Source organism: Callospermophilus lateralis, chromosome 4 (genome assembly GCF_048772815.1).
Source record: "Callospermophilus lateralis isolate mCalLat2 chromosome 4, mCalLat2.hap1, whole genome shotgun sequence".
NCBI lineage: Eukaryota > Metazoa > Chordata > Mammalia > Rodentia > Sciuridae > Callospermophilus > Callospermophilus lateralis.
In genome coordinates, this window is record NC_135308.1 from 43,298,194 (window position 1) to 43,324,189 (window position 25,996).

Genomic DNA, 25,996 nt, shown 5'->3' on the forward strand with positions numbered 1-25,996 from the left:
TCCTTGGTTTATACCAAAGGACTTAAAATCAGCATACTCCAGTAATGCATCCACATCATGTTTATAGCAGCTCTATTCATAATAGCTATATATGGAACCAACCTAGGTGCCCCTCAATAGATGAATGGATAAATAAAATGTAGATATATACTCAATGGAATATTAGTTCAGCTTTAAAGAAGAGTAAAATTATGGCATATATAAATTATTAGCACATATAGCTTTGGGGAATATCATGCTAAGCAAAATAAGCCAATCCTACAAAACCAAAGGCCAATGTTTTCTCTATTATGTGGATACTAATTCACAATAAGATGGGAGACACTAGGGAAGAATATCCTTACCACAGATTAGGTAGAGGGAAGTGATGGGAGGGAAGGAGAGGGGATGTGGGGATAAGAAAAATAGTAGAATGAAATAGACATTATTGTATGTATATATGTGAGTGCATGACCAATAAGATTCTGCAACATGTTCATCCAGAAAAATGAGAAATTATATCCCATCTATGTATGATATATCAAAGTGCATAAATGCATTCTACTGTCATGTATAACTAATTAAAACAAATAAAAATTTAAAAATACATTATCCTAATCTATAACTTATAATTGGGGAATTGAGACCATTTCTATTCACAGTCATCATGGATACGTGTTTATTATATCCTGTCACTTCGCTTTCTTTGTTATATTTACTTTCATCTTTACTTCCAGTTAGTTGGTTGCTCTTCTAGTGATTTTCATATATTTGGAAGCTTTAGGATTGTTTTGGGTTTCCTCTGTGTGCAGTATATCTTTGTATATCTGTGAGCAGAATTATTTGTAGTGATGTCTTAGTGGTCATAAATTCCTTTGTTTATTTTTGTCATAAAAATTTTTTATTTTCTCTTTAATTTTGAAAGATATATTTGCTGAATATAACAAGCATGGCTGGCAGTTGTTTTATTTTAGAGCTTAGGGTATGTCATTCCATGTCCTCCTTGATTTTAGAACCTGAGTTGAGAAATCAAAAGTGAGCCTTATTGGCTTCCTCTAAATATAACCTGATGTCTACCTCTTGCAACTTACAATATTCTTTCCTTATTTTCTATGTAAGGCATTTTAATTATGATGTGTCTTAAAGAGGTTTTCATATTTGGGTTCCTATGTGCCTTCCATATGTGGATGTCTATCTCATTTCTTATATGAGAAGACTTTTTTGTTGTTACAATCTCATTGAAGAGGCACTTACTGCCATTTGCCTATATCTCTATGTTCTCTTTCATCTCAATGGCTCTCAGGTTTGTTGTCTTGCTGTCCCAAGGTTCTTGTATGTTCTGATCATAATCTTTTCTTTTTCCTTTATTGTATACTGAGTATTCAAGTTCACATACACTGTAAAGGCCAGAACTTTAAAACCTGAAGTTGTTTTTTCTATGCAATCTAATCTATTGGTGATGCTTTAAAATTAATTTTTAATTTTATTCATTATGGCTTTCATTTCTAATGTTTGGTTTATTAACATTATCTTTGTTTCTTTATTGAAATGGTCTTTCATTTGCTATATTTGCTGCAATTCATTTCTTAGATCTTAGTTTATTTCATCAAACATTATAATGATCAGTTTTTATGGTCTTTTTCTGTCATTTCATCCCCTTCAATATCCATGTGATCCTTTATTGGGATATTGGGAATTTTGGGGGGTGATTTGTTTGCCTGTTTCCTCATGTTTTCAGAAGTTGCACTTGCACATCATTTGAAATAGATTCCCCTTCTTACACACACAAATACAAAAAATAGAGTAAAAAGAATATATACATAAAGGAGATATATATATATATAGTTATAGTTATCTTTTTGTTGTGGGACTTCTCTCTGTTTCTGATGTAGAAGTAGATATCCAGAGGTGTGACCTGAGGATCTCTTCTGGTTGCTCTTCCTTGAGTCCTGGTTGTTTGGGATTTTATCTTCCCTATTCTGTATGTTGAGGTATTTTTGGGACTTGGATGGGGCTAGATCATTATTTTGGGTGAGATTTGCTATTATTTGACAAAATTGTGGATATTGCTCTGCTTCAGCATCTTACTTGGTGAACTTGAAGTGCCCTAATCACTTTTTAGTCAATTTTAGCCGGGAGTAGTGCTAATGTTAGCAACAGATGTACAGCCTTAAGATAAATATCCAGTACTTGCTTTAGCATCTATAACATCATTTGCCACCTATATAGTAAAGTTTGGGTCACTATTTGACATCAGCACCAACTAAAATATCCATGAGCTCAATCAGGCATTAAACAGCAGATGTCTAATACATCAACCACTAATAATTAATAATCATAACATGAATGGGATAGAAATTACATAAATCATAAGATTCTATAAATAGTGAGATTATAGTTTCTTAAATGAAGGGAAAATAGGGTAGTAAGGCAAGAAAAAAATTGAAATATTTAAAAAGTGGACAGAGGAGAGGCCAAAGTTAGATATCAGAACATCACAATAAAGGAGAAGTAAAAATTAACTAAAACTAATAAAAATTAGAAAGAAAAATAGTCAATAGGAAAAGTAGGCTGTGAGACAAGAGAGTGAAGTAAAAGCAGTAAAAAACAAAAACCAAGATAGAAGCAAATTAAGATTGAAACAACTCAAACAAATATATACTTTACCCCACCTAAGTCAAACCAAGTTTAGATAATAAATAGGTGAAGAAAGAAACAACTAAAATCAAAGTTAAATCATATGAAAAAAGTATGTATCTTTTCAGACCTGTCCATGCAGTGAGAGCACCCCCCCACACACAATCTTGCAAAACTAAAAATAATATGATGAAATTAAATTTGAAAAAAATTGAAAAATTAATGGTAAAAAGTAAAACAATGGGAGGAATAAAGAATATAAAGATTAAAAATCTTAACGTGAGATAAATAGCTTGTTTCCACTGAGGTGGTCTAAAATGTTGGCAAGGATGAATTTTTAATTTTTGCATATGATTTTGGCTCTATTACCCTTAGGTCAATGGCCAGAGGTTTTAAAGTCTAACATCTTTGTGTTTCTGACAGAGTTGCCAGTGGTTGTGGCTAGGAGCCAAAGCTGGTTGCGGTTGTGGCTAGGAGCCAAAGCTCTGAGCTTTCCATTTTCCAGTATAGGGTGTCTTAGACTAGTAAATGTTGACAAATTGTCTGCTCCTCTAGTGGAGTTTCAAGTTCTAAATTAAAGTTCCAAGCTCTTGACAAATTCCATTTGGAATTTAATCCTGACTAGCCATTGGAACTCTATTGGTGGGAATTTGATATTTGATTCATACCCCCAGTTGCTGTGAAGATACTCATCTCTGCTGGGCTCCTGGGTCTCAGGTGCTTTTGATAAATTCAACTTTAAGGTATAGGCTATAACCCTCCACAGTTTCATATTTGAATTACCCAGTATCAGAGCTGCAGCGCAGAAGATCCTGTCCAGCTGTTATTGACATCTTCCCAATATCTCTAATGGGATGCCAGCAACAAAGAAAGCTCTTTCTCCTTGGTATTCATACAAAAGATCCTCAAGGATCAAATAAATCTCTTTGTACCTATTTCAGTCACACTGGTCAGGCTCTCTGAAGCCCATAATAGGTGACTGCTGGGAGGGTGGCAACTTCCTTTATGAGTTGCTGATCTTTTTTCTGTGCTCCCCATGGTACAGCACTTACAAATGGTTCTCCACTGGCAACCAATTCACATTGAAATATCTGTTGAGAAATTTTTATTTTTATTTTTTTAACTCAACAACCTCCCTCTCTGGCTTGGGCCCATAAAGATCGGCCTCCCTCTATATTCCATAGGTTCCTGCAAATTCATTTTTTCCTCCACTATTCTTTGCTCCCACCAGCCAAGCTGGAACATCTCTATCTCTATCCACATATTCTTTCTTCCCTCCCTCCCTCCCTTCCTCCTTCCCTCCCTCCCTCCCTCCCTCCCTTCCTTCCTTCCTTCCTTTCTTCCTTTCTTCTTTCCTTCTTTCTTTCGTACTGGGGATTGAATGCAGGGGTGCTTAACCACTGAGCCACATCCCCAGTCCTTTTTAATACTTTATTTACAGGGTCTTGCTGAGTTGCTCAGGACCTCGCTAATTTGCTGAGGCTGGCTTTGAACTCATGATTGCCTCTAACATATTGTTTCTTATATTATGTTTGAATTTTCCAACTTTCTGTTTCTCTATGTTTTCTTTTACTGTCAAGTACTGAATTTCAGGGAATTCTCTTAGTTATCCATCTCTTTGATGAGCAGTCTTCCTGCTTTTTAATTCTGTTGCTAAGGAGCTACTGGGAGGTAAACCTTTCCTATAATCTTCCATCCCCTGCTACCAATATCCTGTATTTTTATTGTCAATTCTGACAAACCTGACAGTATGACATTTGTAAAAATTTCCCATTCATGAGAGATTTATTTTTTACTGTTGATTGTCTTCAGCTGTTATAGTACAAATCTGGTTCAGGTGGCTTTTATTTTTCCTCATTGATATCCTTCAAGATTATCTTTGACAACTATTAATTTTTGTAAGTCTGGCATCAGCAGGGAGGGTGAGAACAACTTTTTTCGTCATCTAGATATCAGCATTCAGTTATTTATTTATGATGTTTTGTTCAGTTTTCAACTTAGCCCCATCAATGATGTGATTGTAGACTTAATTCCTTAGGAATATTTTAAAAATCATTAATACATTTCTACATAGAAACTTAGAATTGAGACCTGTATAATTGTTTGATCTTCTTTGAAAACTTAAACTTTGACTATTTTCATTTTCCCCAATACAATCTATGCCCAGATACTATGTATGCCAACCTGTGTTCAGAAATAAATATTGTTGCCATCCTTTAATTACATTTCTGACTCATTGGGAAATTTTCATAATCATACAATAGTAGAAATTAGTTTTTGAACTTTGCACATGGATGAATAACCTATCTGGAAGTTAAATTTCATTTTAAAATGTCAAAGTCTCTTTTCTTCAGATCTGCAAACTTATACCTTGGAATGTTCTTTCAAATGCCATCCCATCAAAAGCATGAAATTAGAGATTTATCTCAAACTATTATTTTACATTTAAAGACTCATCTTAAGAAATTTACCACTTTTAGAGATAAAATATCCTACAAACTGGAAAGAGAAATGCTCTTACAGACATAATTCTTCTAAATTTGTGAAAACAACTAAAATGATAAACACTATGTGCCCTACACTACATGCTCCATTTTAAGGGGAAAAAGAAAAAAAAGAAAAACCTAGTAAAACCCAGCAGAAGGTCCAAAAATGCCAATAACTTTTAGTTATAAGTTGAAATCTGTATGTAATCTTAGGAATTTACTACAGAAGAGTCTTAATTTGTCCTAAGAGCCATAAAACAGATGAAATTCTGTTACAGTCTTTGGGGAAAAAAAAAAAAAAACCTTCCTCTGTGATTCAGGATCAAGGTCTTTTTGCTATTTTTTAAAAAGCTATCATCAGGTGGTTCTAATACATTCCCCAACACAGCCAATTATTTTTTAAGAAACTCAAAATGTTAGCTGTACTTTCCTAGCTGCAATTTCATCCTTGATTACTGGAATTAGTGTATTTTATGTGTTCCTTCACATTAAGCAATAACAGGTTTGTTTTGTAGGCTTAAAATTTATAGTTTTGAATTGCCTTGTAATACTTAAATAGTTTTGAAGACATTTGTGGAACAGGAATGACATTCTTACATATAGACATTTTAAGAATATTAGAACAAAAGAAATTAAAGTTTAACCTGAAGGAAATGATCTGAAATGCTTGTGAAAAAATCACAAAAATGCAAAGGTTTTTACCAATATCTTTTAAAAATTTTTTTTTTCACTTGGCTTTTGAAGAAGAAAATCATTCCATTTTGTTCGGTTAAAGCACAGAGAAGCTCTAAGTCTGAGAAAATATCAAATGGAGCCAGTAAGTGAAAGTTTATGTGGAGTGTCATTCCACTGCTGAGGCAGATGTTAGAGTCCGTGACCTCTTCAGACATCTGTGACCCCATATGAATTCAGCTATAATGAAATGAACTAAAGTAGCTCATAGTTTTAGATAGAGCCTTAACTCCAGAGGGGTCAAAGTAACATGATACGGTCTCTATCATTTGATGATCACTATAAAGCTATATTGCTAAATGCCCCCATGAGACCTGTCTTTAAACAACTAGTAATATGCTACACTGGAGCTCACCCTCTACACTTTCATCCCTGCCCTACTATTTGTAGGAGGACAGAAATCAAAACTGACCTGTCCCTCCCTCTAGTTCACTTAACTGAGAATTTAGGCACTGGAAAAATAAATGGGTCCTTTTTCTTTGACCAGGAAGTAGAAATTCTCAGTCTCAATGTGTAAGTAATGTCATCTTAAAAGCAGTTAACAGAGTTCTAACAGATATTTAGGTTGACTTTCTTTGGTTCTTCACTATTCTGTACTCCCCTTCCATCATTTCTCTTTCATTTTCTCTACTCCTGTTTCCAGTTTTCCCATTTGGGGAAGAATATTTGATGTATAAAAATAGAAATGAAACCGAATGTGTCTATGGACTTTCTTGTTCTGACCACTTATTCCTGCTGCCTCCAGGCACCGAAGGAGCAGTATTTGGGCACTCGGTGGAGACGCCTCACGTCAGAGCAGAACCATCTCAAGATCTCAGGTAAGTAAGTGTCCTTCTCACCCCTGTGCTGTAGTTTCCATAGTGGTTGTCCTTGATATATGAAGAACTAAAATAGTGTATTGCTATGTACTCATATGACACTCCCTAGTTCTGTACTAAATTGTCAAGTATTTGAACAAAGGGAATAAAATGTGAATTAGTTTAACTACTTCCTTATTTTCTCCTAATATGTTTGCAATGAAAATAAAAATAGATATAGCAGTCAGGAGGCGTGTGGAAAAGAAGAAGACAATTATTGAGGAAGTTGAGAGAATGACTGATAAAATATAAGGATGTTGAAAAATCTGATAGCGGTAATGGCATACAGACACAAATGGGCATAGAATTAGGGAAAGCAGAGACCAGGCGAGGATTCTAAATGACCAGGCAGTATCATACAGAGGGGGGATACATAAAGGAATGGGAATCATTATCAGAAAAAGAACTTATGACCTCTGATGGGTCCCTCAGTTCTAGTAATTTCCAGTAAAATAAGCTGCTTTCTATTATCATGCTGTTTCTAAGAGGTACAGTTACATATATGATCTTTTCCTACTCAGGACATTGTGGGATGTCAGCCTCACAGGGAATTATCCCCAAGATCATCACAATAACTGCCAATGAAAATTGAAATTTAAAAATTGAGGCAACGGCTCCATATATATCATTAATTCAATAAATAAGTTAACATTTGGGAGTTGAAAATTATTTGTGTAATTAATATATGATAGGTAAATAAAATTCCTAGTTGTTACAGCATTTTTATTTTTAAAATTCAAAATAATAATACAAACAAGAAAAAGAAGTTGCATTTTAAGTTAGATAACCGTATCTTTTTTGGAAAACATAATGAAAATATTAAAAAAAAAAACTTACTTCATAAAGACTGTTGTTTAGCTATGGATAAGCAGAAAAATGTTCAAATAAAAACAAAATAGAAAATTTTCATGAAGAAAGCATAGTTTTAAAATAAGAAATTTGCAGAATTTTATAGTTCTATGCTAAGATTTCCTAAAGAACTCAGTTTCTCACTAATTGAGAAACTCAGATTCAATAAACTAGTGAGCAGTATCAGGAGAAGACCCACTTGATCTGATCCAAATCTTGCTTTATAAGCGCAAAACAATAATTACTTATTCTCTACAAAAACCAGAAGGATTGAGGAGTTTTGAGGGACATATGTAACAGTGTCTCTTAATATGCTGTAGTATTGATCTATAGATCCTTCTCAATCACTAATTCTTTGATCCCTCTTCACCTATCAAGGTTGTGCATTCCATTAAAATAGGATCATTATATTTATTCTGTATCTTTAGAACTATCGTAGCCATCAATATATTTTATATATAATAATTTGATATTTTTTTAAAAAATTTACTTACTTTACCAAAGCAAAACTGAATAGTGAAAAACCTAAATAAATGTGATATAAGGAATATGGCAGTTATAGGACATGTGGTTAGCACTGATAACAATTGCTTTTGGACTCTTTTAATATAGACTTTAGTCCCAGAAAGATATGTACCACACGCCCCCACTCATATATGGAATATAAAAAATTAATCTCATAAAAACTGAGTACAAGAACCTGGGGAGAATAGAAGGGAGGGTGGGATAGAGGGAACATTGTTAAATGGGTACTGAGTTATGGTTATGAATAAGAAACACTGTTATACTATTGCATACTAGAGTGAATACAGGTAGCATACACAGTATATTCTTAAAAGCTAGACGAAAGGAGTTTGAATATTTTTACTATAAAGAAACAATAAATAAGAAAACAGATATGTTTAACCTGAATTTACACACTGAACAATGCATCCACATATTGAAATATCACATGGTACCCCATCAATATGTGTTAATTTTTTATGTTTTATATATGTTAAAAAGAACTGAATTTAAATTTAAAAAATAAAACAAAGATTTTCAACTTCATAAGTTATATCAGAGTTTAATAATTCAATTTTTAAAAAATATTCTAGGTTCTAGAATAAACACTTATATTGCTTTCATAACTGTGTACTCATTTTACAATTTTTACTATGAGAAGTCTATTACTAAAAGAGGAATAAGAACCAACTGCTGTTTTAATTATCTTGCTGACATGTCTCCAGATTCATAAGGGTGAATATGAATTAAATTCTAATTATAATATGTGTTTCTGGTTTTTATTTTCTAATCATTCATCCATTATTTAAACATTGAGCTGGGCTAAGCTTATCGTCTACTGCTAAAAGCAGATTGACAACCCCCAAGATGAGTGTTACTAATCTAAATTCCAAAACTAAAACAGAAGCAAAATACAGTAGTGATTGGGGTATTCAATTATTCATTTGTGTACTGCAGATTAAAGCAGAGTGTCTGAGAAGGTCTTTATGAGCCTTGCTGACTATTTTCTGTTCAGGGAAATAAGGAGTACTCTTGTTCCCACCTAATGCTAAACAAGGTGAGATGGGTCAACCAAGTAAAGAAAATAGTTTGTGGAATAATTAGCTATGTTGTCTTAAGTTTTATAATCATTAAGAATAAAAGACTTTAAAAAATTCAAGAACTTGTAATAAAATGTAGGAAATACTTTGAGCTGAGTTCAGTATAATCCCAGTGGCTTGGGAGGCTAAGGCAGGAGGATGGCTTGTTCAACGCCAGCCTCAGCAACTTAGCCAACACCTAAGCAGCTTAGGGAAACATGTAAATAAAAAGAGCTGGGGATGTGGCTCAATGGTTTATGCACCCTGAGGTTCAATCCCTGGTATCAAAAAAAAATTGTGGAAATGTGGATTCCTATCATTTGCTTGTTCAACACATTTCATTTCCAATGAATGTCGAATATGTGCCAAATTTTGTGCCAGGGTTCATGTGTACAACAACTGTAGATTTTCTTTGATTTACCATATAAAATGATATTGTTTATGGTGGAGAGGGGTCTATATTTTCAAAGGCTAAAAAAATACATGCTGAAGAGTTGAAAAGGGCATAAAAGTCTATTTGCCAGGAGTACTCCAATTATTACAATTCTTCCTTTCTTAATTTCTTAAATTAACAAGTAGTTAAATTATTATAGTTCAAAGACTTTCTGTACCTATGGTGAGAAGAGATGAGGCCCACTAGGTAACTCTCATCACCCAAAGACAGCTTGGATATGAGATCTATTACTGTTCCAAGAAAAAGAAAAGAAGCTGTACTGGAATGTGTAATATTAATTAATACTTGATCTTATAATTGGCATCTCTAAGTCATTCTCATTCTTGTATGAACATAATCTAGAAGTGAAATGCTAATGTTTTCAGAATCCAAATTAATCTCTGGAAACACATAACTCTAGCTTATATTAATACTATATTCAAGAAAGGCTAACATTTATTCAGTCAGTACTAACTATTTTGCCCTGAGGCATTCTGCCAATGGTGGTATAAATTGTTTTGCTGGTATCTTTCTACCTATAAGAAAAATAAATAAGTAGACACACACACATGCACACACAGAGAGAATAAGCTAGTATATTTTCTTTTCTCCTACTTTCTCTTTGTACCCTTTCTTTCCTTTCTTCTTCTCTCCCCACCTCCCCAGCCTCTCTCTTTCTCCTTTCTTCTTTCCTTCTGTTATTTCATTTTAAGTATGTATTTATATATTTACCTAGAATTAACAAATGAGCATTATGAGAAGCTTAATTTAGTTTGCAAACTATGGAACACAGAGCAATAATCAAGAAATATGTGTAATCTACCTTGAAGAAAGACACGCAATGGGAGGTATGAGTGAGTCAAAAACAATAAAAACAAAACAAATCATGTGATTTGCTCTTGAAGAAAGCTAACCATACATAGTCTGAAGTAACAAGTTATTGCTATTCTTTTATGTTCAGGTCACAGTTTGCATTAATTTTGATGTCGTTTTTTTTCTTGTCATAGTTTTCTGTTCAGTACATTCCATTATATCATTGACACTGCAAATTATTAATGGGTGCCTACTGTGTCTTTTGCACTGTATTAAATATTTAGCAAGAACAAGATGCTTGACACTCAAGTTCTGCTCAAGTTGCCATTTGCAACATAGTTTTAAAAAGTGTGAATTCTTTTGTTCAGAATGTTGAGAATGTTTTCTGGAGAAACAGGCCATATAAGTTTTCAGATTTGATCATTTCATCACACCTTAAAAACAAAATCTCGTTGGGATTCTAGACTAATTTCAGAATCCAGAGTAGGAAAAAAATTGATCAGAAAAATATTACTACAATGACTACATTTTTCACAATTTAGTGCTTGCAAAATTCTTGTATATATAGTTGCCATTGGGTGATCACATTAGCTTCACAGAAAGGCTCAGAAATTCTAGCAGATTTACAATTGCAGGTACAAGCCCACCTTCTCTACATATCAACCTGTGTACACAAATAGATGGCCTTGTGTTTTTTTTTTTTTACAATTGTAGTGTTTTTGTTTTTCCTTTTGGTGTGTGAAGATCTATTTTAGTAGTCTTTTGTATTTTAATATGTTCCTGATATATTTGTCAGATACATTCAAAGTGCTTTCTAATAAAAAAAAAATGGCTATATTTTTTTCTGCAAAACATTATAGTTATACATATAAATTAATCTAGACAAATAATTATATATCCCTGAATACACATTTTATGCATATGTGCCTCCTATTGTTTTCCTTTTTATCTTCTGGGCTTTCTGTCTTCTTTCAAAGTTATTCTTTCTAGACTTACATATTTCCTGTGCCTTTTTACAATTTTTTTGTAATTTATTTTGTACAGTTATTTATTCATTTCTTAGTTTCTTATTTGAAATAAGAAAATTAGAAATCATTTCCTTCTAATTTTTATTGAAATTACACTTTGTAATTTATTATTTTAATATTTTGATAGGTAAAATTAAAAATTATTTTTCCAGAATATGTTAAGAATAGAACTTTATTTTCTGCAATTCAGATAATCAATTTATTAAGCATAATTTGTTAAATAATATAATGTTTCTACCCTGAAATAATTATTGAATTTTTCAGATTTTTATTTCTATTAAAGGCTTTTGAGACTCTGTTATGTTCCATTAACCAAGTTTTCTATTTCTAATACCAATATAATGTTGTTTCAATTATAATAATTATGCTAGGTCTAATTTTTAAAAAGTCTCACTTTCTCTCTTTTGTTGGGGTTTGAGTACTGGGGATTGAACTCAGGGGCACTCAACCACTGAGCTATATCCTCAGCCCTATTTTGTATTTTATTTAGAGACAGGGTCTCACTGAGTTGCTTAGGGCCTCCCCATTGCTAAGTCTGGCTTTGAACTCTCAATCCTCTTGTCTCAGCCTCCTGCTGGGATTATAGGAGTGTGCCATTGTGCCTGGATTACTTTCTCTTTATTGAAAATTTTTGCTAAGCACCAACCATACTTATCTTTCCCAAATTTTTAACATAGTCTTTCGAGTTTAAAAAGACTCTATTGAATTTCTGTGGCAATTTTAATACATATGTTTATTTTTAAAACTATCGCCATTTTTATTATCTAGGAGTTTATATTTCTGAAAAGCATACCAAATTTTTGTATTTCTAGACAAGTAAAAGTAAGATATTCTTTTTATGTTATATTCTTACCTTTGAAATAATTGTAAAATACTGATTATGTGAAATATGGCTTTCATAGTAAAATAATAATTTAGCAACAAAAATGTGTTTTTTAAAAGTATTCCTATATATGTCATTAATGAACATTCATCATTCCTTTTTAATATTGTCAATGAGAAACATCAGGAAGAAAGAACAATTTTCATATTTATATTTCCATAACATTTTCTTATAAATTTTATTAGGAAAAACAGATATTTAGAAATGAATAATCTTATAAGAATATGAGACCATACCTTCTTTTTCAGTCTCTCACTGTGGAAACATTCAAATGCACTCAAAATTGTAAGCATCCACATACCCACCATGTAAATCAATCCACTGTAATTTTCTTACATGTATTTAATCATATATATATCCATTCTACCATACATCCAACAGTATATTTAATTTTTATTTATTTCAACATTAATTTCACATATATGTTCCCCCCTGATCATTTCAATGTGTATATTGGGAGGTAGGATTCAAGATGATTTTATAGCTTCTTTTCTTTTCTTTAAATCATGTAATGCGATTGCACAAAGGTCAATTGTGCATTCACTGAGTTTTGACAAATAAATACACTCGTGTAACTCAGATATATCTAAAGATATAAATTACTTCCATTATTTAAGACCATTTATTCATGTCCATTGAACATCCACACCACACACAATTGTAATCTCTATTGTCACTTTTTTCTTAAATCATGGATTAGCTTTGTTTAATACTAAAAATAAATCAATCAAGCGATATGTACTATTCTTTGTAAAATTTCATTCACACCACTTATCTTTTACATCTGACCTTGATCCTATTTGCATAGATACATCTTTCTTAATTACTGTTGATCACTGTTCCATTATATGAATATTAAATATTTGTGTGTGCATTTGCAAATGACATACATTGTATATTTCTGCATATATTAAATTTTGTGTAAAAATGCCAAAATTCTCCAAAGGATTGTAGTCTTACCTTTCCATCAAAAAAAGATAAAATTTTCAGTTTCTGCTCTCCCTAACCAATATGCCGTGTTAGCAATCTTGCTAATCAGTCTTTCTAGTGGATATTTACTGGTACTGTTTATAGCTATTCATTATCTGATGGCTGATAATATTAACCACTTTTTCATGTATGTAAGTGTATGGGACAACTATGTATCATTTTAGTTTGTTCAAGTCTTTTGTTCACATTATGTTTGTGTTTTTATATTTAAATGTTTGAATTGGGGATAATTTATGTTTCTTTATGTCAGTCTTTTGTGATATATGTGTGTTTTAGGGATATTATTCCCTATTCTCTGTTATATATTCACATTATCAATGGTTATTTTGAAAAAGTGCTCTTACTATTGAAATCATAAGCTATATTTTATGGTATTTACTAGTTATTACTTTTTTTACTTTTATTACAATCTTTCCTATTTCAAATTCACAAAGATAAATTTTCCTTTCAAAGCCTTATGTTTTAGATTTTTTTTTTGACAATAACGTGTGATAGAGATTGAGGCTCATCTTGTTCATAGATATTGCTAATTATTCTAACATCATTATGGCCTCTGTCAAAAATCAGATGACCACACAAGTAAAAATCCATTTATCTTCTATTTTATTCCATTATTTTGTTATGCCAGCATGATCTTGATTACTATAGCTGTAAGTTTTTTAGTTGTCTAACATTGTTTTTCAACCTTTTTTTTTTTTTTTTGGCAATCCTGGGATCTTTGCACTAGCTTCATAAACCTGAGAAAAACCCAAACAACCTAATGTTCAAGTACTTTGTAGATAAAATATAGATAATTGGAGGGTCCACTTCTTAGTATTAGTGTGATGATTAAGAGATCATCAATTCAGAGTTTTATGTACAGAATAAGTTTTCATTATGAACATTAGTTTTTTTTACATTATCGCAATTATATAGATAACTAACAAAGAAGATAAATTTAATGTTTTCTTATGACTGCAATATTCTATTTTTAAAGTGTTTTATAACTATAATTTTATTTATTCAAATAACTGAGCCCTGGAGAATTTAAACTGATTTAAAATTTGAAGTAGAATTCATGTATAGTTATTCAGACTCCTACACTTAATTCTCTCATTAGATTGACATACTCTTGCACATAGTAATTAAGTTTCAGTGTGTTTATACCTGGATTTCACAGACTACTTCTTGAGAATAATTTGCCTGACTTTATATTGTGAGGAACACTTTCAATATAAAGGACACTTTTCTATTTTCCTCCAATTTATAATGTAGCTTCTAGAAGTACATAGTTTCTAATAAATGCCTTGGGACAATATTATTTACATAATAGTCAAGGAAATTTATAATTACAAAGTTATCAACCTATTTTGATAAGCTGTCATTTCTAGTAATGCATGATGCTTTTTTTGTTTTAGATCTTTTAAACATTGTATCTAAACCTATTTGTTCTATAGTGTTCTTTGCCTAGTTAATATAATCACATGACTACCTTAATGCAGTCTCTTTTAAAAGAGTGATGGAGGGGCTGGGATTGTGGCTCAGCAGTAGAGCACTCGCCTCACAGGAGCGGAACCCGGGTTCCATCCTCAGCACCACATAAAAATAAAGGCATTGTGTTGTGTCTATCTACACCTAAAAAATAAATATTTAAAAAAAGGAGTGATGGAATTGCTTGCACTTAAAAAAAGACAGAGATGATTTTTTTTAATTGTCAAAATGCAGGAAGTTCAACCCTCTTAGAGTTTAGATGGAAGCATAGAGCAAAGTTTCTACAGAATTTTTGGGAAGAAATGACTTTTTTCCCTATTTAGCATTGGATACCTAGAGAAAATATTCAGTTCCAGATAATTAATGTGTGCATGTGTGTGTAAATGTAGGTAATCATGCAATTATAAACATTGACATTGGATGATTGACATAAAATGCATCTGCAAATGTTCACAATGAATTTTGCTGTCCCAAATAATGTCAATCAGAAGTTTTTTTTTTTTTGATCTCCATATATATGACTGCCCTGTAGTGACTTTTGCCCACAGGGAAAAAAAGTATATTTGTTTATATTCAATAGTCCAGAAAGCTTATAAAAATAGCTTATAATCTTGCTTTAACTGTCATATTCATTTGAAATATTTGGCTACTTCAATGTGTTCATTTGAAAATAGAATTAAGAAATCCTTCAAATGTTCTAATAGTTGTTATTTAATACTTTTTACTGCACTCTTTCCACAATTAATTTTAAATTATATATATATATATATATATATATATATATATATATATATATATATATTTACATCACTTTCCTGGATACTGAACATCACTCAAAACAGACAGTGCTACTTCATAGCAATTATATTATTACTAAATGATCAGTATGTTTAATTTTATCAAGACTAACAAGATATGAAATTGGAACTTGTTTAATTCAAAGTCTTAATTACTTCAGCACTTGAGCAATTTGACAATATTGCAAAATTGCCACCACTTTAATAATGTTTTAATATACCCTGTGATGCATTAATATATGTGTATTTAGCAGTTATGTCTTAAGCCAAAAAAAATTAGTTTCAGAAGAAATAAAAATATTCTTTTAAAATCTAATTGTATCTTTGACCTCTATTGTACTAAATATCAAAAAACTAAGCCCAGTCAATTAGTCAATTCAGTTCTTTTCCCCTGAGCTCCAGTCATTGTACCAAAGGGTTCACACTGTGCAAAAGCATTTGTTCATTGGAAGCTTGCTAGATGCATGTTGGCATTTGCTAAGAGTTTCTTCTCTCACTTCCTTCACCTTAAGTCACTGCTGTTTTCTTCTTTGGCACTCTTGTCCTCAGTTACTCTGAGACATTAATCATTACCCTCCCCTAAACCTGTAACATCAAAAGAATAAATACCCCATCACCTTGAACTTTGCCTCAGGGAGCAGACAGAGCAGAGAATTTTTGAGACCAATATGTTGATTTTCCTCCAAGTTTTCTCTATCCAGTAAATTTAAAAGCACTGCTTAAATGGGTGAAATGAGCAACAGATTCTCACTGCTCTTGATATCCTTATGATGTTTTAGTTAAAGTTCAGAGCCATTTTCATGGCATGCGCACACACACACACACACACACACACACACACACACACACATCTCCATTAGGCTAGGAAACTCATACCTTTTATCACAGGTTTCTGGCTTATGTGTGTTATCTCCCAATTGTTTTTTTCTTTCTCAGGCTGATGTTACTCACTTTGAACATTTTAATGGGCCAGTAGACATCATTTGATATAAAAATGTACTATTTAATTATTTCTAGAGGTAAAATGTGTACCTTAAAAGTTTTCAAGTTCACAAAATTTTACTGCACACTCTTCAAAGTTAGAGCATTAATGATTTTCACTCAAGTTTTCTTCTTTGTGAAGCTGGAACTTTTTATTAAGGAAAACGTACATCCTAAATTGTACCAATTTATTTATTAGAACTTCATCATTAATATTGATAATATATAAAAGATTTAAAAATGTAAACTCGTCTTGACCTACTTTTTGTGAGCAGAGAAACAACATAAGAAATTGCTACTAAATCATTACAAATGAGAGTAAATAATTGATATGAACAAATGAAGATTATATAATGAGCCAAAAAAGTAGATAAGGCAATAAAAAACCATTCTAAAACTCATTTTGGGTTTAAACTTGCTTGAAATGGCAAAGATTTGTATCTGTGCCTGCCCATGCTTGTTCTCAGTTGACTAATTTAAGTTCATTGCGATTTTCCTCTTTTCTGTCAATATTAAGTCCCAAGTTCTCAATTTTGCAACTAGGTCAAAGGCACAGGTGCATCAAAATAGTTTGAAAATATTCATCACGATCAGTGCATATATCTTTTATTATCAGTGAGAATAAAACTACAGATAGCCCTATAAGTAGGACCCTGGGATAATACAGACTATTTTACATGTATAAGATGTCTTGTAAATAGGGCATTGGATACAAAATAGACATGGTGTATAGCGGTCAACCTCTTAAAACTCAAGGCAAGATAGAAAGGGACAAAGCTGAATTTCATACACAGAACAATGAGGGCAAGTGGGCATCATTTCTGTTGCCCAGAACATCCCGTCAGTGCATTGTACATGACTATGTAGTATTCGGCTGTCCCAGGGTCCTATTTTCTACTGTTGATAATTTAAAATACAGTGCATTCTCGAAATGAAATGACAGCCTATTTCTAGAACATGATTTCATGAATGCATTTCTTATAGTACTTTTCTTAAAAGGATAGACATCTAAAAACATAAACATTATTTCAAAGTTACTATAAGTGATGTATGCATTGATCAATTTAAGTTTTTATAGCTGTTGCTTATCTGGGACATGGGATAAATGGGTTGATAATTTTTTGTTTTTGGTTTTTTTATGATTTTTTTGTTCCCTTAGACTTGAATCACCTACCAGATCCTTGATTATGGAAGCTCCTCGTGGGGTCCAGGTGAGCGCTGCTGCAGGTGACTTCAAGGCTACCTGTAGGAAAGAGCTGCATTTACAGTCTACGGAGGGGGAGGTGAGTCCCCAGGAGAGCCATTGACCCATTTATTGCTGAATTCTCGGGATCTATGCTTGTGGTACTAGTGTGACATAAGTAACTGCTTCAGGAGTAGTAAGCTTAAATATGAAAATATTAATACTTGAACATGAAACTTGCTAAAACTAATACTATTTTCTTAAGTTACAGCTCCACTTATTTTCTACTGAGATATTCAATCACATGGCAATTTAAAATGGGGCATTTCAATTCTTTAAGTCATACCACTAACACATAAACATAATTAATATTAAGATGATATCAAGAATGAAGACATTCTTTGTTTTACTTGTTCTCTTTTGATCTTCAAAAAAATTTTCCAAAGAAGGATCAATGGGTACTACATTTTAATTATCTAGGTGCAGGCAGTTCAAGTGTGCTATTTCATGGTAGGGTGAGTGTAGGTAACAATAAAGTGCATTTCAAAAAGCTAGGAGAAAGAATCCTAAAAGTTTTTACCATAAAGAAATGACAAATATCTGAGTACAAATACTTGATAAGTATCCTGATTTATGCATTATACAATGTTTACATATATCAATCTTTGCATAGCATCCAATTAACATGTACAACTTTTCTGGTTTTATTTATCATTTAAAAATAAATTAAAAACAAAAACAATAAGTTTCTTCCAAGGAGGACTTTGGATATCAGCATTTTTGTTTCTGTAGGAATAGCATCTACATTTGTCTAGAAGGTAAATAAGAGATTATTTTACTATTTGCTTTAATTTTTATTTCTTGGATAAGGACACACATGTTAATATTTCTCTTTCATGCCACTATCTGCCCTGAAGAGTCTCCTTTAAGTCCTTACTTTAAATATTATCCATATTCTCACAGCCTGGTGTAAATAACCCTTTGTGTTTGATGACCTCCACCCACTATAATGTGGGATATTAAATATAGCATACATGCATATTTACATATGTATGTTACATGTACACATACATGCATATTTGTTGTCATTCTAGAATTGCTATAAATACATATTGTAATTATTGTTTCTACATATTTACATTTTTGTCAGTTTTGGAAATTTCTCTGTATTCTCTCTTCAGCTATTACCTCTCACCCATTATCTCTGTGGTCTTTCCCTAAAACTCTGAAGAAATTTTGTACCTTTCATTCTACTACAAGACTTTGGTTGCTCGTTCCCAGTTTCTATTTCTTGGTTTCCTGTGGCCTCATCCAGCTTATATATTCAGATCTTCATTCCCAAGATTCTTCCCAGTATTAAATATTTTTGGTCTTTTAATTGTAGAGATTTATTATTTTCTTCAAAAATTATCATCTGTTCTTTTTCAAAGCTGCCTGGACATCATGGTAGTTGCTCTTTTGTTGGTTTATTTTCAATTCTACCTTAATTATTTTAAATCCTTATACATGATTTATATTCCACACTGTATATTCTGACTACAATTCCCAAAGTCCTTAAGGTTCTAAATCTATTGTATTGCTGTTCTAGCATATTTTGTTTTTCTTCCTTCATGTGTGTCCTTATTATTTTTTTTTAACATGAGCTTACAAAGGTCAAGTTGAGAAGAAAAATAATGGAAAAATAATCTGAAGAAGATGCTCTTGGGCATTTCACACCTTTCCAGATAAATGATTAATTAATAGAATCTTAACTTTCTGCCATTCTCTCAGTTGCTAGTTCAAGATAAATTTTAATTATATTTTTTGTTTCCTTTTATAAACAAACTTACTGGCAGGTTCATGTTAGCAATTTAGTGATAACACTCACAAACAATCCATAAATATGCTTCACAACATTTAAAAAGTACATCTATATATCCTTTTGGTATTTTTTTAAAATTACAGTTGCAGGCTATGATATTTTGTCAGCCTTAGCAAAACAGAAATAATTCTTAAAATATCTTTCTTCCTTTTCAAAGAGTTACTCTTCGTCATATAACCATTCATTCAAATTATTCATAGTGAATGTCACATAATAAATCTCAGAGTTTATTAACCTCTGTTGTACTCCTGTTTATGAACCATTTACTTGTGTTCTTTCATTCAATGTGTAAGTAAAATGCTTTGATTCAATTACAGGTTAGCATTTAACTATCAATCGAATATTATGATATGAATAAATCATAGGCAAAGATTTTCATCTGTGGTTTATTTTTATATTAATAAAATGGAATTTCAGAAAAATACCTCACTTCATATTTTTAAAATAACAAATAATTCTGCTATAAAAATGAAATGATATAAAATAGTTCTCTTTGCTCCATCAACTATGCCACAAATTAATCACTTACTAAACATTATAGAAAGTTATAAAGTACCTACATTTACACAGTTGTTTTTTTTTTTTTACTACTTAATATCAGAACACACATTATAGCCAGGCATTCAAAATAATGGATTAAAGACAGGATGAAATTGTACATAGAAGTCCTCACTGGAGAATATTCAAAGTAATTTCAAACAGACTGCTGCAAGGAATTTAGATTCATCCCTGAGAAAAACAAGCATCATAACTGTACATGGAGTATTACATGTGGCATACTAAAATAATCAGTGTAATAACATATCCAGATCATTGAGAAAGACTGTTTATTTTGAAAATTGGTCAAGGCTTTGAGAATGATAAGTCTGCTTCCAACAGGTGAGAATGACGTGAGTGAATTCTTTCTGGGTAAAGAAAAGATGGTGGAATATGACTTTGAAACTCAGGGGTGCACTTCTGACAACAAGGATGAGTTTCAGAACAAATGGCTTCTGTGATTTATAGGGCAATAGAGAATAGGCATATCACTCTTAGGAACTGGAAAACGAACATGATAGTAACTACTTAGAACAACAGGAAGTGCTGATTGAGCCCACCCCCATTGCAGTGACCTGGAGAGGCTCAGGAACGCTGTGCCAAAAGGAATCAAAGGGTAACAGGCCTTCTTACTTCTTGATTTATGTTTCTATCTTAAACCAAGAAAATAGAATTTTTTTTTTCTTTCTAAGGACTCCATATGAATGAATATATTGATTATAAAATCTGTCTCTTTTACATGGGCAAAGCTACAGTTTGAAACTCGGAAGGTTATATGGAATGAAGGATTGTCATATGGCCAGATACTGTCCTAGTAGCCCCTAAATGTGTGTGCCAAAGACCCCTGCTGTGGCTACATGGCAACCTACACACATCAGGGCCAAGTCCTTCGAGGTTCACTGCTCTGCTGAAGCCCACAGTTGATGCCTGCTTTCTGAGGCTGCCACCTGCAAGCTTTAGCCTTACCTTATGAAACAACTACTCTGCACTTATTTATCCAGGCCACAGCAGCTCAAGAAACAACTAGTTCCAAAAATGTAAAAGCCAGAGGTGTGGCTTGGTGTTAGCAAGCCCCTACAAACCCTCAGGTCTAACTAGCAACACTAATTATCAGTATTTCCTAATGAATTCACAATTCAGAGAATCTTGCAATAATTTTATCAATCCCACACGAGCCTCCTTTTCTACATGTTCTTTAGCTTTCTTTATTCCTCAGCTTATTATCTACATCTCAAAGTGTCTTGGCTTAAAAACCAGCTCCAGGTGGTGTTTCTAGACAGTATTTCATTTCTTCAAAATGAACTCATCTCCACATTTGCAGACCTAAATCTCACAGATCTGGAGCTTGCCCCTGTAATATTTTTGGCCTTCTTAAAGCTTGAGAATGTTTGGTCTTGGCAAGCATACCCATTTCTAAAACGCTGTGAGGAATGGACAAAGAAACTGTGGTACATATGTACAATGGAATATTACTCAGCATTAGAAAAGAATAAAATTATGGCATTTGCAGGTAAATAATGGAGTTGGAGAATATCATGCTAAGCAAAGTAAACCAAACTCAAAAAAAAAAAAACCAAACAAACAAAAAAAAAAACAAAGGCTGAATGTTCTCTCAGATAAGTGGATGCTAATCAATAATGGGGGCGGGCTGTGGGGAGAATGGAGAAACTTTGATTAGGACAAAGTGGGTGAAGTGGAGGGGGCATGGGGGTAGGAAAGATGGTGGAACGTGATGGACATTATTACCTTAGGTACATGCTTGTGACTTTACATTATGTACAATCAGAGAAATGAAAAGTTGTTCTCCATTTGTGTACAATGAATCAAAGAGCATTCTGCTGTCATGTAAAACTAGTTAGAACAAATAAAAAGAATAAAACAAAAAGTTTTGAGGAAAAGGGACTGAATAATACCCACTTGCTCTCTCTCAAAGTAAGCTAATGATAGGAGTCATCCCTCTTCCTCGGTGAAGGAATAAGATCGCCCAGCCCAAAATGTGTAACAATTCTTGTTTCACTCCTTTATGTCCCTCAGCAGGGAAAAATGGAGCAAGAAGAAATGAGGACCAACACTCACACTTTCAAAGTGGATAGCCATGTTCTTTCATTTAGTTTTGTGCACTTATTACTTTGGCTTCAGAAAAGCAGATATTTTCTTTAAAAATTAAAACAGAAGTCATTTCAATCTCTTTGCTTTCCTATCCTTCAAGTCAGACATAGATATGGAGTAATGTATTTTAACATTTTACAAATGTTTAATGTGCCTTCGTAACTTTGATCACTGCTGGTAAATGCCACCATTCATTCATTTTATGATTCATTCCTTTATTCAATAGCTATTTGTATTATGTGAAAATGTATTTCTAGGTCAAACATCCTGAGAAGTTACAAAAACATATTTTTTAAAAAATCAGCCATGATTCTACTTCTCTAAGGAGGTTACAGTTTAGTAGTATAATAACTAAATAAAATGATATATTGAGTGACCAGCACCATAAAATACCAAAAATAATTAATTCCAATGTGATGGTCAAATGAGAAGAGCCATTCCATCTTAGATTATCAAGGAAGATTCTTGAGAAAAAAAAAAAAAGCGTATGAACTTGGCTTTCATGGAGGGTATACTAGTACACTACAAAAGAGAGACACTTCTAAGGTTAAGGAGAAGCATTATGTCACTCAGCACATACTAGTACAGTTCTTTGTTTGATCTGTAGCTATGAACTAAAGTCAGGCCTGACTCCCATGGATCAAACTTGCAAATAGAAGAAATAAGTAATGAATAAATACAAACTTAATATAGTAGTATTAAAGTTTTGTTTTTATAGAAACAAGCAGTTGTTAAGTAAAGATTAATGGATTAGTGTTATTTTAATACAGTTAATAATTTGTGCAGAGGTGACCTTTTAGCAAACATTGGAAGAAATTTATAATTAAACCAGCCTGAAATATCTATGCCCTTAGTATAGTAATCCTTTTTCTGGATTATTTATAGTTTGCAATAGATTCCCACAATTCAAATTTTTTTTTGAATATAAAAATATCAACGGGGGAAATCACTCTCCACCCTTGTTCCCAGGCACCCAGTTTATATCTATCCCCACTTATTAGCCTTTGTAACAAAGTATTTCAGACTGAGGAAATAAAGAGTAAAATAGCTCTGAAGTCAATAGTTTTGGTATGTTTGAGAAAGTGCAAGAACTGGGGAAAGGAGAATTGCAGGAGATGGGGTTGAGGAGATTGGGCAGGTGGTGCAAGTCTCTGGGAGACTGTTAGAGAGTTGTGAGTGCTTGGCTGGTTTGATTTGCGTTTTTTGAAAATTTGCCCTAGCAGCCAGGCATGATGGTGCAGGCTTGTAATCCCAGGGGCTAGGGAGGCTCAAAGGGAGATTACAGTTCAAAGCCAGTCTCAGCAACAATGGTGAGGCACTAAGCAAGTGAGACTCTGTTTCTAAATAAAATACAAAATAGGGTTGGGGATTTGGCTCAGTGTTCGAGTGCCCCTGAGTTCAATCCCAAGTACCAAAAAAAAAAAAAAAAAAAAAAAAAAATTACAGACCCTAGCAGTATGTAAGATCAATGACAAATGGACAGGAATAGAGTCAGAAGGCCAGTTCAACGGGTATTGCAAGAGTCCTATTAAGAAATGAATGAAACTCCCATAAGGGCAAAAGGGAACAGGGAGGACTGCCAGTTAGGCAGAAATCAGGTCATAGCAATAGAATTAAGAAATTGATGGAGAGACTTGTTTCTTTGTTCATTCAAATTCATGATTCAATTTTTCTTTCTTTGGAATTTCCCCCAACCATGTCAAAACCATATGATGCATGTAATCAGCTGTCCCTGAAGGTAGGAGACTATGATTAAGAATAGTGAGATAATTTTCCAAGCAAAAAGATTCAGCAAAGCGGGTTTCAAATGCATGTAATATATTTCATGGAAACTTGAATTCTGACTCTACATAATAATTATCTCTTGTTAATTGGGCTGATGATCTACTTGAGGTAACTTTGGAGTATGAGTCAACATGATTTTCTTAGTATTTTTAAAAATAGAGAAAATATCTTTTTTCCTCAATTGCCCATTTCTTCAGTAATGTCATCTTTATTGACATCTTTGGTTTTTTTGTACATTCTTTATACTATGCAAAATCAAGAAGTTAAATCGAGAGACTATTGAAATCATTAATTTTCCGTGGTGTTTGAAAAACTGGATGGGCCCCTTGAGCAGATTGTACAATATTACTTTTCAGATTGAGGGCTTTCTGTCAGATTGCACCAGCTCTCAAAGGAGGAGACAACTGCAGAGTGTTTGGACCATACTGGAGGAATGTAATTTGTTTGTTCAACAAAGCATGGCAGCTAGACCAGGAGAATTGTCTGTAGTTCAGTCTCTCTTACCAGACCATGTTGCAAGCTCTGGGGGATGGAGGAGGCTGAAATGAATTAAAATGAAATCTCTTTTCCCCCCTAGATATTTTTAAATGCAGATACCATCCGGCTGGGAAATCTACCAACCGGCTCCTCTTCATCTTCTTCAACCAGCTCCTCAAGTTCTCGACAGACAGTGTACGAACTCTGTGTCTGCCCCAATGGCAAACTTTACCTTTCTCCAGCCGGGGTAGGTTCCACTTGTCAGTCCAGTAGCAACATCTGCTTGTGGAGCTGAAGTGACTGATTTCTCCTCACACCAGAATAGCCTTTTGTTCCTGTCCGTCTGCTTCACACTTCTGCTCGGTTTCCCTTGTGATCAGTCCAGAACTTCTTCCGATGGTCCACAGAGCGACTTCTTCCAGTGTAAACAGGGATCCGCCACCACCTTCTCTTGTGATTTACCAGACTGCTCAACACAGAGAACGTGAGTGACATAGCAGTGGAAACATCATCTTCAACAGGAAAACTGGATCATAACTTTTGCTCAAAAGGGAGAATAACATAGGTGCCTTTGCTACGTGAAGTGAAGCACACAGTTTTAGATTTTTGCAGAACCTGGATATGAACTGCACATAAATAAATATACATCACATAGATGAAATTCCCAGTATCCAATGGCAAGATGAAATGGTTAACCCTGTAAGAAAACTAATTCTACAGTTTGAAAGCACAATTTTCCATTCATCTTTTTGGATGTAAACTTTTATCCCCGAATTTTAAAATTTTGAAGCATTATGTAATGCTTGCTTTACTAAAAATTAAATTCGATACATGGTTTTTAACAAAACAAAACAAAAGAAGACAGAATCCCTCCCTGAGTTTTGTTTCTTTAAATCCAATGTGTTGTTACTCTTTGTCTACTAAGTCTAGAATTTTGTACATTAGGTAATTTTGAAAGCACTCAGCAATATAATCTTTACAGAATTAACAAAATGCCATTATCCTGTCATTTGTCATATCTGGATGGCCTTATATAGTATTTACTTGGCTATTGCATGTGACGTATTTGCTTTTAACAAAACATCTAATTTATTGCAAGAAAAGATAGGATTAAGAGGGAAATATCGATGATGTGGAATCCATAGATCATTTCCTTAAAAATTCACATGCTACCCTTTACACTTAAATTTTAATAGTACAGTTTTTGTTTGCTCCATTCACTTTATACTTGACTTGGATTGCTAAAATTCAAACATCCTCTAAATAAATACTAATATGATGCATAATGCTGAGAATGGATTCACTTTCCATTGGGATATCATCTTCAGAGTTTTCACTTTCTAAAATTGAAGGTTTAAGGAGATTATAAATTAAATAAAAAAAATTCTGACTGAACACTACAAAAGACAAATGTTAATAAACATGTTGAAAGTGTTGTTTACTCTTTTAGATTCATATTTTAAGAAATTTAGTCACATTTATATTCAGTTGCAAACATTTAGTCACTTTTATTAAAATGTTAAGCT

General features: G+C 32.9%; 1 protein-coding gene across 1 annotated transcript in view; it reads left to right on the forward strand.

Annotated features, from left to right (window-relative positions):
- Sgcz (sarcoglycan zeta) overlaps positions 1-24,765 on the forward strand; it is a 426,262-nt gene extending 401,497 nt beyond the window's left edge. Inside the window, exons 6-8 of the mRNA XM_076852442.1 lie at positions 6,580-6,652; positions 17,678-17,801; positions 24,571-24,765. Of these exons, the coding sequence (XP_076708557.1) occupies positions 6,580-6,652; positions 17,678-17,801; positions 24,571-24,765 (392 nt within the window). The remainder of the gene's footprint in view (positions 1-6,579; positions 6,653-17,677; positions 17,802-24,570) is intronic.
- Positions 24,766-25,996: the final 1,231 nt, after the last annotated feature.